The sequence below is a fragment of the Mauremys mutica genome, chromosome 10 (genome assembly GCF_020497125.1).
Source record: "Mauremys mutica isolate MM-2020 ecotype Southern chromosome 10, ASM2049712v1, whole genome shotgun sequence".
NCBI lineage: Eukaryota > Metazoa > Chordata > Testudines > Geoemydidae > Mauremys > Mauremys mutica.
Window position 1 is genome coordinate 68,897,863 of NC_059081.1, and position 15,866 is coordinate 68,913,728.

At 43.1% G+C, this 15,866-nt stretch overlaps 1 protein-coding gene across 5 annotated transcripts in view; it reads right to left on the bottom strand.

Moving 5' to 3' along the window:
- Window positions 1–3,255: 3,255 nt before the first annotated feature.
- RBM44 (RNA binding motif protein 44) overlaps window positions 3,256–15,866 on the bottom strand; it is a 41,082-nt gene continuing 28,471 nt past the window's right edge. For 2 of the 5 annotated variants that reach the window (XM_045031867.1, XM_045031865.1), the window contains 7 exons: window positions 14,795–14,880; window positions 14,626–14,699; window positions 13,855–14,251; window positions 12,865–13,010; window positions 12,382–12,527; window positions 6,270–6,426; window positions 3,258–4,183 (listed from right to left, as the gene is read on the bottom strand). In XM_045031867.1, coding sequence (XP_044887802.1) covers window positions 12,386–12,527; window positions 12,865–13,010; window positions 13,855–14,251; window positions 14,626–14,699; window positions 14,795–14,880 — 845 coding nt within the window. In that variant the 3' untranslated portion in view covers window positions 3,258–4,183; window positions 6,270–6,426; window positions 12,382–12,385. Of the gene's footprint in view, window positions 4,184–6,269; window positions 6,427–12,381; window positions 12,528–12,864; window positions 13,011–13,854; window positions 14,252–14,625; window positions 14,700–14,794; window positions 14,881–15,866 lie in introns of all 5 variants that reach the window. The other 3 variants (XM_045031870.1, XM_045031869.1, XM_045031866.1) reach the window with 3 other exon arrangements.

The following is a 15,866-nucleotide window of genomic DNA, read 5'->3' on the forward strand; positions in this document are numbered from 1 at the left end:
AGATCTCGAGGCTCGACGCCGGGAGCGGCTACATGAATCCAGTGCCTGGAGCGGTGCCGAAAGCTGGATCTGAACCGAGTGTACCAGGTCGGGGAACGGGCCGCTGATCGGTGCTGCGGGTACGACTGGTACCGATATGGGGAACGGTGCCAGGACCGTGAACGGTGCCGGCACCGGGCTTGACGACAGGACCGAGAACATCTGCGAGACTGCGATCGTGAACAGTGCCGCTCTGTGGTGCCGACACCGGGTGGCGTGAGCAAGACAGGCTCGCGATAGACAATATAACCCGCACCGGCGGTACCGGGGGTTAAAGCAGCGCAGGTTCTGCCCTTGCCATTAACACCCTCGCTGTGGAAATGTTTCCTGTGTGGAGGGAATGGTGAGCACAACCACAGCTCGCATCGGGGAGCGTTCAGGTGCTGGACTCGACGGCCCCTGCGGATATTGTCGGTGCCGCAGCAGACATCGGTGCCGGGCAATCCGCCTGAGCATAGCGCTCGGCTGCGGAGCAGGCGGCTCGGACGCAGCTTCATAGCGAGCTCGACCACGGTCCGTACCGGGGAGCTTTCCAGCACCGGACACGACGGTTTTTACCTGCCTGGAGTTAATGGTGTGGATATCGTCGGTGCCGCAGCAGACATCGGTGCCGGACGATCCCACTGAGCATAGCGTTCGGCTGCGGAGCAGGCAGCTCGGACGCAGCTTCATATCGAGCTCGACCACGGTCCGTACCGGGGAGCTTTCCAGCACCGGACTCGACGGCTCTTGCCTGGCCGGAGTTAATGGTGCGGATATTGTCGGTGCCGTGGCAGACATCGGTGCCAGGCGATCCGACTGAGCATAGCGCTCGGCTGCGGAGCAGGCGGCTCGGACGCAGCCTCATAGCGAGCTCGACCACGGTCCGTACCGGGGAGCTTTCCAGCACCGGACTCGACGGCTCTTGCCTGGCCGGAGTTAATGGTGCGGATATTGTCGGTGCCGCGGCAGACATTGGTGCCGGGCGATCCGACTGAGCATAGCGCTCGGCTGCGGAGCAGGCAGCTCGGACGCAGCAAGGATATTGTGCCTCTTCATCCTCCAGGCCGAGTAGACGTCGGAGCCAGCGACGGTCGGCACCGAGAGGCCTTGGCGGTACCAGCGATCCGGTGCCGAGGGAGTGCTCCTGAAGATTAACCAGCGCTCGGTGCCGAGAGCGGAGGAGCAAGAGCTGCCTCCCTCAGGAGCTGTTTGAGACGAAAGTCCTGCTCCCCTTTGTTCTCGGATTAAAGGCCTCACAAATGCGGCACTTATCTATGAGGTGAGATTCCTCGAGGCACTTAGGAGAGGATCTCATGTCGGCATCGGCTTGTGGCCAGCCGAGCATTATAAAACCCTGTGGACCGGGCATCGGACCCAGCACCGGGTGAGGGGAAAGGGATAAACCCCGAATCCCTGTGAAATAAATACTATACTACAAACAAACAAAGTTAACTACAACTATAACATCTGAACTATATAATTAACGAGAGAAACTACGAGTAGCTAGGGAAGTGGAGGTCAGCTAAGCCGCGCTCCACTGTTCCAACGACCGACACGGGCGGTAAGAAGGAACTGAGGAGTGGGTGGGTCGGCTGGTGTATATATCCGGCGCCATGGTGGCGCCACTCCAGGGGGTGCCCAGCCGACCCACTGAGTTGCTAGGGTAAAAGTCTTCCGACGAACGTGCACGCGGCGCGCACACACCTACATGGAATGGATATGAGCAATCACTCGAAGAAGAATTAGAACAATTACAATCACTGATCTGGGAACCTGTATTTGTATATTTGGGCTTTGTACACATACACTTCAGTACACGACATTTAGAACACATTACCCTAGTTCTATTGAATCCATTCTGCTAATATTCTTTTGTCCAGTTTTGGAAACTACATAAACAAAGATAAGCTGCTAGGTCTATATTTTTTAAATGCTTTGAATATTCATTTTTCTTTGGTTATTTATTTTATCATTTCATTTTTCTTCGAATGGGAACTGAAAGCATTCTGACAAACTTTCAATTCATTTAAAAATCCCTGTAGCTTCCGAGTACATTTTTGTCCTCTGCTAAAATGCCGTTTGTGACTCTCCACTCTAATGTGATATAGCACTTCATGTAAAGCTGGCCATAAAATGGAAATATCTTCCTGTTAAAAAAGACTGGGTTTTTGAAAAAAATTCAAAATGTCAAAGCAAAATTTTTCATGGGAAGGGAAATTCTGTTTCAGTAGAAACAAAGTGGATTTTTTAAGCTTCCTGCTGGGAATGCTCTGTCAATTTCACTTCCAGCCCCGCTACCAGAATGGCCTGGGTCTTCAGCCTTCTCCCAATACCCCCACAGGTACAGTGAGGCAGAGAGCCTGTGTGCTCAGCCTCCTCACCTCTCCCCGGCAACAAGAGCTAGACATGGGTTTCTCAAACTTTTGTACTGGTGACCCCTTTCACATAGCAAGCCTCTGAGTGCGACCCCCCCTTATAAATTAAAAACACTTTTTAATATATTTAACACCATTATAAATGCTGGAGACAAAGCAGGGCTTGGGGTGTAGGCTGACAGCTCACGACCCCCCATGTAATAACCTCACGACCCCCTGAGGGGTCTCAACCCCCAGTTTGAGAACCCCTGAGCTAGACAGTCCGGCTGCTCAGCCTCCTGGCCAACCCCACCACTTCCAGTGCAGAAAGATAGCCAAGCATGTGCCTAACACTGGGACTACATGCATGCTTAACATTAGGCATGTGCTGAAGTACCTTGCTGAATCAGGGTCTAAGTTCACCATTTTTTATTTTGAAAAGCTTAACTGTTCTATTGTTAAATAATGAAATAGAGCTGGTCAGAAACTTTTAGTCACACTTTTTTTGGGGGGAGGGGCAGACAAATGCCATTTTCATTGAAATCATAACATTTTGAAAAATGTTGATTTTTACAAACAGTCATCAATTTGTTTTATTAAAACACACACAGGAGGAACTCTGATCTGGAAAAGATGATGTTTCAATTAGTACTAAGTAACAGGTGTCTGATTTTAAAAATAAAATGAAAATAGTTTTTTTCAACTATTACATTACCTCTGACATTATGACATGTAAGTATTATGTACTAATACTTCTGACATGTTATGAAATATTATAAAATATATAAATGAAAAGACCCATAAAATAAAATTTGAAGCAAATTTCACAATACTGAAAATGAAATTTTTTGGAAATTCTGTTTTGTGGGAAATTCTAAAATGTTGAAATTTCCTCTGAAGTGGAAATTCTGAGTTTTAACAGCTTTATAATGAACTGCCACAATCTTTATGCAGCACTTCAAAAACTAGAAGTTGGCCTGATGCACTTACACCGTGCTACATGTTGGCAATACAAAAACCTCAGTATAATTTTTCTATTGCACATTTTTAATCTATGAAAAATTTAAAATATAACCTCAAAATTAAGAAATAAGGACCATATGCAACATTTACAAACATTTATTTTTTAGAAGTCTAAATACAAGCTTGTGAAACCAAAGTGTACAACTGATATTTATATCACGCTCTCCTGCAAAACAAACACTGGTAGCTTGCTATATGGAAGACCAGTGACACAACATTTGTTTCACACTACAGTGTTACACATCATATTCTGCAAAATACATTTAGATGTTACATCAACTTCCAAGACTGACTTTAAGATACTCAAAAGTATCCTCAATGGATGTTCATCCACAGGAAACATCCTAAATATACGTTCATCCATAGAAAATTTGAAAGCACATACTGGAATATCTATAAACAAACTTTAACAAGAGCAAACTTTTCTTGAAGTTATCTTTAACCTTTTTCTCATTAACATGCTCTAAGAAGATTACAGTTTTTACACAGATGTTAGTTTTTTCGTATTGGCAACTAATGACCTGGTTGCTTCAGAGCCTCAGTGGCAGAAGGCTGTTTTCATTTTATCCAGCTCCCTCATAATGAAAGACAAAATCTTGCTACAGATTGTTGCAACTACCTTTTCATGAGTGGAACAAAAAATTACAAAGGAAAGTTTATAAAATACTATTATGGGAATGCTCATCCACTTGAACACAACACATAAATAAAAATAAAAATTATTCAAAAACAAGCTCTTTTCCACACTGGTTCTCTTGGTCTTTTCTGCATCCATGCTTGCAATGCTGTGAAAATAATAATTGTTTGTTATGTATTAGACATTCTGTAAAAATGTTAGCACATTTATCATCTTTAATTTTATTTAGATTTAAAGTAATAAAGGCCCCTATCCAAGTCTCTAGGCACCCTAACCACACAATAAATTAAATCCCAGAAGCGTTAAAGTAACTATTTCAAGAGGAATTCAGCCAGCCAAACACCTAATGAGTTCTTTCCAGCCCTTTATTGTAACAGGAAGCATACTATTAGCCCTCTCCAAAACCCTATCAATCAGATGTCTGAATATATTAAACATTGCTTTCTTTATCTATATGCAATCAGCTTAAAGCACAGTTCTCATAATTCAAGTAACTTCTTAAAAGCAAAGATCAGGATGAGCAAATTGCCAATACTGGCCTTTAAAATGTGTATTTAAAAATTATAGATATAATTTTAAATACACATTTGTGGCTACTAACGGTCTCCCCTTTTCTTCCATATTTTCAGGTAAATGCATCCCTATGCGAAATTCATCACCACCACAGGAGGGCAGGGCCAACTGGGGCTATTTAGTAGTTATACTGCATCGTACCCAGAGACTTTATTCAGGTCTATTGCTCTGTTATTTTATGTGCTGTACAAACACAAAGGTAGTTGGTATAATGCGTTGAAGAGCTTGCCTAATATGATGAATGATGTAGGAAGGGTGGGGAAGATGATAAACTGTATATAATTTTGTAGATATATATTGTTAATATCTTAGAAAAGAGACAAGTAAGGGCAGATATGACAGAGGTCTATAAAATCATGAAAGGTGTGGAGAAAGTGAATAAAGAATGTTATTTAACCCTTCACAAAACACAAGAACTAGGGGTCATCCAATGAAATTAATAGACAGCAGGTTCACAATATACATAAGGAAGTACTTCTTCACACAATGCACAGTCCACCTATATAACTCATTGCCATGAGATGTTGTGAAGGCAACAGTATAACAGGGTTCAAAAAAGAATAAGGTAAGTTGATGGAAGACAGGTCCATCGATGATGGCTATTAGTCAAGAGAGTCAGGTATGCAACCCCATGCTCTGGGCATCCTTAAGCCTGACTGCCAGAAGCTGGGACTGAAAGATGGGGGTGGAACACTCGATAATTGTCCTGTTCTCTTGATTCCCTCTGAAGCATCTGGCACTGGCCACTGTTGGGACACAGGATATTAGACTAGATGGACTACTGGTCTGATCCTGGATGGCCATTCTTATGGTCTTATTTTGTAATTATATAAACACCAACCTTTCCAACTGTCCTTCAGCACAGACATTAAAAATTTACTGAGGAGCAGAATGCTCCCCTCCAAATAAATGATCTGGTGCAGCTTAGGGGAGGAAACACCACAAGAGAATAGACGTGATGGGGCTGGACAGATCCCCCTGTCCCTGAACAATTGTGGGCATGTGGGGGAAAGTGCAAGAAACATCCCACCCACTATAATAGGAAAGAGCTGGGGGACTGAGAAAGAGAACTCGTAACACCCTAGAGTGAAGGGTACGGTGACTCTAGGCATAGGTGGACAAACAGCAAGTAATGGAGGAGATGGTGTGCATGCACACTGCTCTCAAAAGCAGCCCACTATACTTCTGTCATAGCAAATGGAAATGTACACTGTGAGGTCCCTCCACACCCAAACTCACCCCACATATCTCCTCCTTTCCATAAGGCAGCTCAAAATGCTGGGGCATGGGGGAAGTTCACTGGGGCCACTGGCAGCTCTGCAGCATCAGCAGTAGGGAGGTCAGTGCCACTGTTTCCAGGGCTAACCCCATTTCCAATGAAAGATATCACAAGAGCTCCTTCCCAACCCCCCGTTTTCTTCCCAGGCTTCTTGCTGTCTTCCTCCTGCAGAGTGTTCCTTCTCTAAGCTGCAGCCTATATTTTAGAGGGTGGGGGAAGGGGACACAGAGTGCACCTTTCTCTGCTTGTCACCCTCTAGTCTTCTTATGGTTGCTGCAGCTTTCTAGAGCAGCCACTGCTGTCCCAGCACGCCTGCTCCCTATGATCATGCAGGAGACGACCTAGGCAGAGCATGTACCTGGAATCAGGGAGCATTTCTTACCAATCATTTCCTTTCTGCTAGCAGCATCTCCCACAATTTTTGACATCTGGGCTGCTCTACTCACTTTGCAGTTCACAGAGGCAGATCAACTTTTTGGAGCTGCGCTCTGGCCACACTCCCTTTGCTCCTGCTTATGGCCAGATGAGTTATTCCAAAGCTGCAAAAACATGTATAACAGTATTAGTATGAAATACTTAACTGCCTATTATATACAGTGGACCAAAACAGAAAATACAGTGTCATGGTAAAGATCCCTCTCAGCGCCTGACCTTCTGGCCCTTGAGCCATTTAGTGTGGGTATAAGTATGGGAGATGCTGCTAGCAGAAAGGGAATTATAAGAAATTTTCCATTCTGCAGCCCTGCATCTCCCACAATTTTTGGTGTCTGGGAAGTAGAGAGCAGTGAAGAGATGTAGGGAGAGTAAAGGATAAGGTCAGAGGACTAGAAAAACAGTATCCATTCCTATTTACATTTGCTCAAAGTGCAAAATCATATCCGGGATACTGCTTGCAGTACCTTCCTGCCACAGGATGCCAAGGCCAAGGACAGGAAGTCCACCTTGTAGTGTTTGATAAAGGTAGTAGCAGTTGATCAGGTAGCCACCTTACAAGTTTCCAGTATGGATGCACTAGCTCTTTCTGCCCATAAGGTCATGAGAGATCACTTGCAGTGTAGTGTAACCTGACCCCTGCTGGAGCCAGACTCTCTGATGCTTTGTACACTTCCGTTCTGCAATGCATAGTTTAATACACTAGTGAGAAAGAAGTTGGATGGTCTGAGTTCTTGGCATTTCATGTAGAAAGATACAAGTAGGGCACCCCATTTTCTTCATAGACCCTGTACGTTTGATGTAGATTTTCAGAGCCTTTCTAACATCTAAGATGTGCCAAATTTCCTTGATAGGATGCTGCGGCCTTAGTCAAAAGGAAAGGAGAATCACCCCTTGGGATGCATGGAAAGAAGAGTTCACCTTTGGAATAAATGATTCTGGAATCCTGATCACCACTTTATCCTCATGAAGCAAGAAGTAAGGCTCCTGCATAGAAAGGGTTGCCAGTTCTGACACTCACTTCATGAAGAAAGTCTTGATGGACAAAAAATGCTGACACAGACATTAGTGGCTTGAAGGGTGGTTTATCAGGGCCCTCAGTACAACTGGGAGGTTCCATTTGAGAAAAAAAGGCCTGATCACTAGCTTGCCTAATCAGACTGTCCTAAGGAATCTGGCTACCTGGGGGTTCTCTGCCAATGAACTTGTAGATCCTTTGAATATCAATCCACTAAGGGTAGACATCCAGCATGCACTGGTACTGGGTTGGAAACCTTTGTCAAAACCCTTTTGGAGAAAACCCAAGTTAGCCAGAATTCCTGGATTTCTGGGATTTGTCTCGTGTTCCTGGTACCACCTGCAGAACTTGGTCCAGACCAGAGGCGCTGATTTTGTGAGTTCCCTTAGGGGTGGCACCAGGCCCCACCCCCAACTCCACCCCAACCCCCCACCCCTGCCTCTTCCTGCCTCCGCTCCTCCCCCTCTCCCCCAGTGCCTCCTGCATGCTGCTGGACAGCTGATCGCGGTGGGTGGGAGGCACTGGGAGGGAGGGGGAGCTGCTGATCAGCGGGGTCCTCCGGCGGGCAGGAGGCACTGAGGTGGAGGAGCTAATTCATGGTGCCAGTGGGTGCTGAGCACCCACAGTATCAGCGCCTTCAGTAGAGAGAGAGGAGTATGCTTTCAAATTCGATGCTCTTCTGGAAGGAAGGTGTCCTGATGACTCTCGAGGAAAGGTCCAATGAAACTAGTGCTTCACTTTCAATAGTCACGCTGCTAGATACAACCAGTTTGGGTACAGATGAAGACAACCTTGTGAGAGGATGTTTTGTCTCTCTGGGAGCTGTAGTGGTGATCCTAATTTCAGTGCTATTAGGTCTCCTCAGACAAGGAGAAGTATCAGTATCACTGCTCCAGTTTTATTTTTTGGATCAACTTCCTTAACTCATAGAATCATAGAATTCAAGATCAGAAGGGACCATTATGATCATCTAGTCTGACCTCCTGCAAGATGCAGGCCACATAAGCCGATCCACCCACTCCTTAAGCAAGCGACCCCTGCCCCATGCTTCGGAGGAAGGCGAAAAACCTCCAGGGCCACTGCCAATCTACCCTGGAGGAAAATTCCTTCCCGACCCCAAATATGGCGGTCAGCTGAACCCCGAGCATGCAGGCAAGACTCTCCAGCCATACCCTCTGGAAAAAGGCTAACAATATCCTATCATTGACCCATTGTACTAATTACCAGAGGAGACTTTGCTACTATCTGTGCAATAAGGCATCTATGTTCCTATGTTGATCTCCTTGGTGAAGTATCTTGGTCTCTTGGTGTTCATGTGGTTTGCAAACAGATCACATGAGCAGAGGCTGAATTATTCAATGATCAATTCAAAGGCTTCCTGATTCAGGCATGACAGAGTTGTTCACCTTGCACCTGCTGAGCCACTCCACCCCTTCTGGTTCAGGTCTCCCTGTGTGTGAACTGCCCTGATGGAGAAGAATTTTCTGCTCACTTCATGATTTCCATTGCTTTGGTGTGTAACACAGGGATTATTTTTCCTCTTTGGTTGTTTATACATGTGACTGTGATCACGCTGTTTGACTATCTAAGGATGTAGTTCCCCTCTAAGCTGGACTGTAATCTTCATAGCACAAGCATGACTGCTCTTAGTTCTAGAATGTCTATGCTGAGTCCTTTCTTCCAGGTGCCCTGAGCTGTGTGTTCCCCAGACCTTCAGGCTGGAATCAGTTATGCGGAACAGGAAAGCAACATGCTCTTGCTGACACTGCCCTGGGGTCACCCCCATTTCAAGGAGTCTATCACCTGCACCAGAACCTTTATTTGATCCTTCATGCATTCCAGGCAGTGGTCCCATACTTTCAGGATGAAGACCTGAAGGTGCCTGATGTTTGACTATATCGATGGAGTGATCCATATGCACAAAACTATGTGCATATGGCCTAACTGTTGAAGGTTAAGTGCTATGGTAGGGTTCTTGCAGCTCTGAAACAATACAAGACGGTCCTGAATTTTCCGGAACCTTTTCAGACATGGGTATCCTTGCTATCGAGGTGTCTATGTCCACTCTCAAGCAGGTTATTTTGGTGGATGGAACTCAGGAGCTTTTCTCGATATTGACAGTAAAGCTGGGTGCCAGCAGGAGGTTTAAAGTCAGGGACATGGCTCTTTGTCCTGTTGTCAGGGATGGAGCTGTGATTAAGATATTGTCCAACAAGGTGCCCCGTAACAAGTCTGCTTATGACCGCAAAACCAAGATCTTTGTAAAGACCAAGGGGGACCAGGATAGACCATAAGAGCATCAGATAATGATAATGCTCCCTACCATACGCAAACTGTAGGAACCTGCAATAGCATGGTCTGATCAGGATATGGAGGTATGCATTCACCAGATCCCCTGAAGTCAGAAAGTACTCTGGAACAGGGATGACACCGCAGAGGTTAGGGTCTCCATCTGGAACATCATTGTCTGAAGGCCTGTCTGTACTCTCTCTTAAATGCATGGTGTGGCATTGGGAGAGACTGTTCAGATTTTGCAGCACTGTCTGCCACAACTTTGCCTAGCTTCTCCCCAAAAAGCAGGACTCCCATAAATCTGGAGAACAGCACCAGTTTAGAGTGGCTATATGCCTTCCAGGGACAGAGCCATAGGTAGTACCTGGTCACTGAGCTGGAGATCCTGGCTTTGGCTGAGAATCTCATCACAGCCATTGAGGTGCCAGCAATGCTGCTGCTCGGGACACTTTCTTCGAAATAGAGCTGAAGTCAGGGTGATCTCTATCCTTGAGAGCTCTGAGATCTTCCAGCTAGGAGAGAGATGCTCTCACAAATCAAGCAGCCTCTAGGGATGCCCTGTTGGAGGCTGAGGAGGCCTCAGTCTTTTTTGAGAGTGGCCTCCATTTTTCTAACCGTGGGATCCTTAGAATAGAATCATAGAATCACAGACCTTGAAGGGACCTCGAGATGCCATCTAGTAGAGTCCCCTGTACTCCAGGCAGGACTAAGTATTATCTAGAACTCCCCTTCTGAGGGGATAACCATATCTTTTGCCAGGAACCCTAAGGGAGCACCAACTTTCTGTCTCTCAGTAAGCTGGATCTTTCATTGCTGGATCCTGTCGAATCTAAGATCATTTTTGTTAGTACGTTTGCCCTTGCTTGACTTGTCTCATTCATCCCTGATTACTTCCCTGAAGGAGGAATGTAGGGGAATCGTGCCTTAGGGGGGCATTTCAGGAAGAGAAATTTTCTTATAGGCTTACTCACAAGGTTCTGTTTCGGCTGAATCTGAACAGTGGATACAACCTTTTTGCACATGGCCTTGAATTTCTCAGGAGGAACAAACTTTTGCTGAGTCTTTTCCTGGTCTTGATCAGTGTCAGAGTCCAACAATTCACTATTCTCTGTGGAGGAGGGGGAAGAGGAGTCAGAGGGCTTCTATTTCCCAGATCTCTTATGCTTTCTCTTTCCTTTTTTGCTTTGCTTTTTCACTTTTTTAGCTCACTTAGCATATGAGCTCTCTTGCACTTTGGTGAGGCCTTTTGCAGCTAGTCATGCAGAGGATCTGAAGTCCTCTGACAAGATTTCTTTCTGAGTCCTTGCCTGATGGATCCCATTACCTCAGAGAATGGTGAGGGAAAATACTTCCAGAGCCCTCCTGGCCAAATGGGAGTGGGCCAAGGGTGTTTATGAGCCCCGCTTCTTTTCCCATGGCGCTTAGGACACATTTTAGGACTTGGGGGATTTGTGACCCTGCAAGTCTATCCTCTGTTTTCCAAGGACCCCTTGGGATTTATCCCAAGTCAGTTGACTGGAGTCCTCGTCCTTGGAGCCTTGCCCTGCTCCGCTATTAACTCCTGGTCCAACTTCCCATATACATTAGAGCCAGGGATGTTCTGGTGGGTAGGGGATTTTACATGCCTGTCTGACTCAGCCCTGAGACCTAACAAAGTTAACAATGGAAGACTGGACACAACTAACTGACGATCTTGGGGTGGCTGTCTCACAGATGGATATTATTTGTCTTTTCATTCAGTGCTTTTTAAGCTGCTCTGCCATACCTGGAAGGTGCAGAGGAACCAACAGGGAGGCACTGCAGTGAAGGCTCTGGAGTGGGAGCATTCAAATACCCAGCCAAAAAACTAACTAAGGCAAGAGAAGAGGGGCTAGGATGGAGATCACTGCTCACCACTTTCCCAGATTTTGACGACCTCCCGCCATTAGGCAGATGAGAAGGCAGGAGCACTAAAACAGCCACCCACATTCTGCTTCAGAAGGAGAAAAGTTGGCCTGGAGTGGGAGCAAAGAAGCAGCAGCCAGACTGGAAGTGCCAAAAAATTGATCGGCCTCTGTGAGCTGCAAAGTGAACAGAGCAGCCCAGATGTCAAGAACTGTGGGAGATGCAGGGCTGCAGAAAGAAGGATCAATCAGAGTTCCTTAAAAAAAAACAACCCATAGAATCCCATCGAATAAATCCCGCCTCCTCCCCAAAAGACCAAGATTGACAAATCACCTATCCAATCCTCATCTTTAACAAAACCTGGACTGTCAACTTTTAATACAAAACTGGGTCTAGTATATATTCTCTGGACTATCTATTTGGATTTCTGTTAAAAGAACAGGCCACTAGATGTCACTTTTGTCTGGAAAATTTTTGTAACTGCAGCACCATCTATACGTACAGTAATGTTAATAGAGATTTAACCTTTCTGTTGTGAAATCAGCAGAAATTCTGAAACAATTTGGATAATATCATCCCAAGTACGCCAAATTTTACACAGTGAGATTTATATCTGATAGAGTTAGTAATTTAACTTGGTAAACATTAAAAACTGTAAGTGATCATCACACAACTATTCCAAAACAAGTTAATTCTTCTTCAGTGTCAGTTCTTTCAGTGCACTCCCCACTGGCAATGAAGCGCATGTGTGGTACTCGAAGCACAAAGAGTTATTTACTATGCTATACATATAGCTACATTATACAGCCATACAAACAATACATTTTCTATTTCAAAGTATTTTTCTTTCTGCACTAGAATGGCTCACCTGTTTATGCTACTTTTTCCTCACATATGGATGCAGATTTCCTCAGAACAAAGGAAGCCATTTCCACAATAGCATTAATAGACAAGCCACTTAGGAAACCTTTATTATTTGTTCTGACCTCCAGCAAAGCATCCACAATTTTATCTCTAAACAAGTGAGACAGAAATGAGATTGTCTTTAACCGAGTGACGTTATATAAATATGTTTTCACTAATTCCACATTTATCATTTCATTTAACTACAGACGCTTGTGTAACTCGAATTTTGCATAAGTCGGAAACATATACCCGACAATTATGCAAAACAAAACAAAAAACAAAACAAAACAAAAACAACAAACAACCCCCAAACTCCACACTCCTATTTCTAGCTTCTGGAACTTTTTCCATAAGTGCGGATTTGCGTAACCTCGGTGGGGGGGGGGGCATCTGTATCTTGAATATTAGATTCATAAATAAGGAGAGAAAAATCAGATATTCTTACCTACTAGCCTTGGGATGCAGTTCTTTTAGTTTCTTCATCAATTTGGTAAAGCTGCTCAAGTTCAATGTGTTAGGAGGTATAAAGGTAGCAGATGGATTAGGAGAGAACTGAACAGGTTTTATCTGTAGAGGATTCTCTCTTATAGTCTAGATGCAAATTAAAACAACTGAACATAGAATGTGTTAAGTATTCTATGGATTGCTTATTATATTTTACAAAAGATCATCACTTCTGTTATGTACCATTTTTCAAGCTATTGGAGCAATTACAGGTTTAGTTCAAAAGTAAAATATTTATAGGTATGTGTATCAGGATCAAAACTGATCATGTTACAATGCAACTAACTACTGTATATATCTTAAAATTAAAAATATTCTTATTTTGGTTACCATTTTTATGTTTTTTCATGTGTAACCATGTTAAATTAGGCAAAATCTAGGTTACCCTAGGAATAGTCATTTTCATATTAAATCAAAGTAGAATAAGTTTTCAGGGTTGTTGTTTTTTAAAAAAATAATCACAACCTCAAAGCTTGTTATTGGATAAAATCAGTGGATGAAGAAAATCTGAAAATGAATTCATCATATAATTTAGGATACAATTTAAACAGAAGTTTTCCCTTCCACTCTTCTGGCAAACACAAAAATCTTTCTTGTACCTTAATAAATCACAATCCATTACACTTATACAACCTTATTAAAAGTGAAAACTTTTAAATCTAAAAGAAAAAACAATATAAAATCATAGTTATTCCAGTGGTGAAATGTACAGATATAGTTACTTGATGAGCTTACATCACTAAAGAAATAAAGGTGGAGATGTCAACATTAGGGAGGAGAAGATGAAGAGCTATGTCCCTTCTACAATATGCAACAAATACTGATTTTTGAGCACTTTGCACAAGCCAACACTACTGCAAAATATGCTAAGTACAAAGTAAGAATTAACTCTAAAAACTCATCGTAACCTGTCCCAGGAAGAATAATTTACCTGTTGATCAATTGAGAATAAAAGGTGTCCTGATTCATGTTTAAGTGGTTGTAAATCAGAGCTGAGTACTTTTGAAGAGGCCAGGATAGGGGCAGGCACTGCTGAAGAAACTGAGGGAGGGGAAAGCACTTTCAAAGAGGTTGAGGTGGTGGAAGGCACTTTCAAAGAGTCTGGGACAGAGCAGGTAGTTCTGACTTGAATATTTTCTTCCAAATTATCAGTGGTTTGGTTTTCATAGTGAAGTGGTCTGGAAACTTTTTGAGAAGCTGGAAAGATATATTCTCCTGCAGTTTTTACAGGATGAACATTTACTGCTTTTCCTTTTATTTCTTTTCCATTCATTTCTTCCACAGCCAATTTTGCTTTACTAGCTTGTTTAAAACTCAGAGATGCATACCTAAAATTTAAAAACATGTGCAAGAACTAAGAAAAAATACAATTTAATATACAATTTAACCAGCTTCTATCTGTGGATGATACCAAATCTACAAATGCTTCTGATTATGGTGCAGCTCTCTACTACAATATTTTAATCCAGCAAAGACAACATTTTATAATTGGTATTTTCCAGTAACATTTCAACTGTTTCTAGAACTCAGACCCTGCCAGTGAACATCTAAAATATAACCCGTAGAAAATGTATTGATATAATTAAAACTCCACTGACACTAAAGTAACTTACAAAGTATTAAAACAACCCTTTCCTAAGTGCCACTTATTTTGTCAGTAACAAATGTAATACAAATAAAATTTATATTAATATGAATGTACCTGTAGTTAGTAGAAAACTCACATATTGAAACCTCCAAAACCTGATACTTCTGGAAATGAGACCTTAGATCAACCTGCAACAGATTAGGATGTGAAGTACAGCATGAAAGTAATTTACTACATAAACAAGGTATTAATATTATTATTATTAAAAGAAAGGCTATTTTACCTCTGATACTGAAGGACTTAAGCCACCAACATGAATAAAATAATGCTTATTTGGCTCACTTTTTGTATTCTCCACCATCTTTATTTCTGGTAGTACAGAAATAAACAAGAAAAAATATTAATGTGCTATTCCTTATTCAATTCAATCTACAATAAATTAATTGTAGAAAAAAAGCAGAAAATATGTAATAGGAAAATGGTATCGCTAAAAAAATCAAAGTGATTGAATGGAGAAAATGTGTTTCATAACTAGGGCCGTACCAAATTCATGGTCCATTTTGGTCAATTTCATGGTCATAGGATTTAAAAAATCATAAATTTCATGATTTCATCTATTTCAATATGAAATTTCAGAGTGAAAGGAGCTGTGGGAGTGTCACAAAGATTATTATAGGGGGGTTGCGGTACTGCTACCCTTACTTCTGCGCTGCTGTAGGTGGTGGCGCTGCCTGCATAGCTGGGCTGCTGGAGAGCGGTGACTGCTGGCCAGGAACTCGGCTCTGAAGGTAGAGCTGCCGCCAGCAGCAGCGTAGAAGTAAAATGGCATGGTATGGTATTGCCACTCTTACTTCTGCACTGCTGCCTGCAGAGTGGGGCCCACAGTCAGGAGCTGCCACTCTACAGCTGCCCAGCTCTGAAGGCTGCAGCGCAGAAGTAAGGATGGCAATAACACAACCCCCCTCCAAATCCCTTTTGTGTCAAGACCCCCAGTTTGAGAAACGCTGGTCTCCCCAGTGAAATCTGTAGAGTATAGGGTAAAAGCACACAAAAGACCAGATTTCATGGCAGGAGACCAAAGTTCATGGTCCATAACGTGTTTTTCATGGTCGTGAATTTGGTAGAGCCCTACTCATGGTACAACAGGGAAAAGGGTGAAATTGCATTTGTTTTCAAATAATTGCCTTAAAACACTACATAGAAAAATACATATTCAAAAATTTGTAAAGGAGAGCATGAAGACCAGAAACATTTTTTCATTTACTTCAACAAGATCTGGTAAATTGATTCTAAAAACAGAGTATGGGTTTTAATTTGAAATTGTATTTGTCTAACCAATTTCCTTAATTCTAACC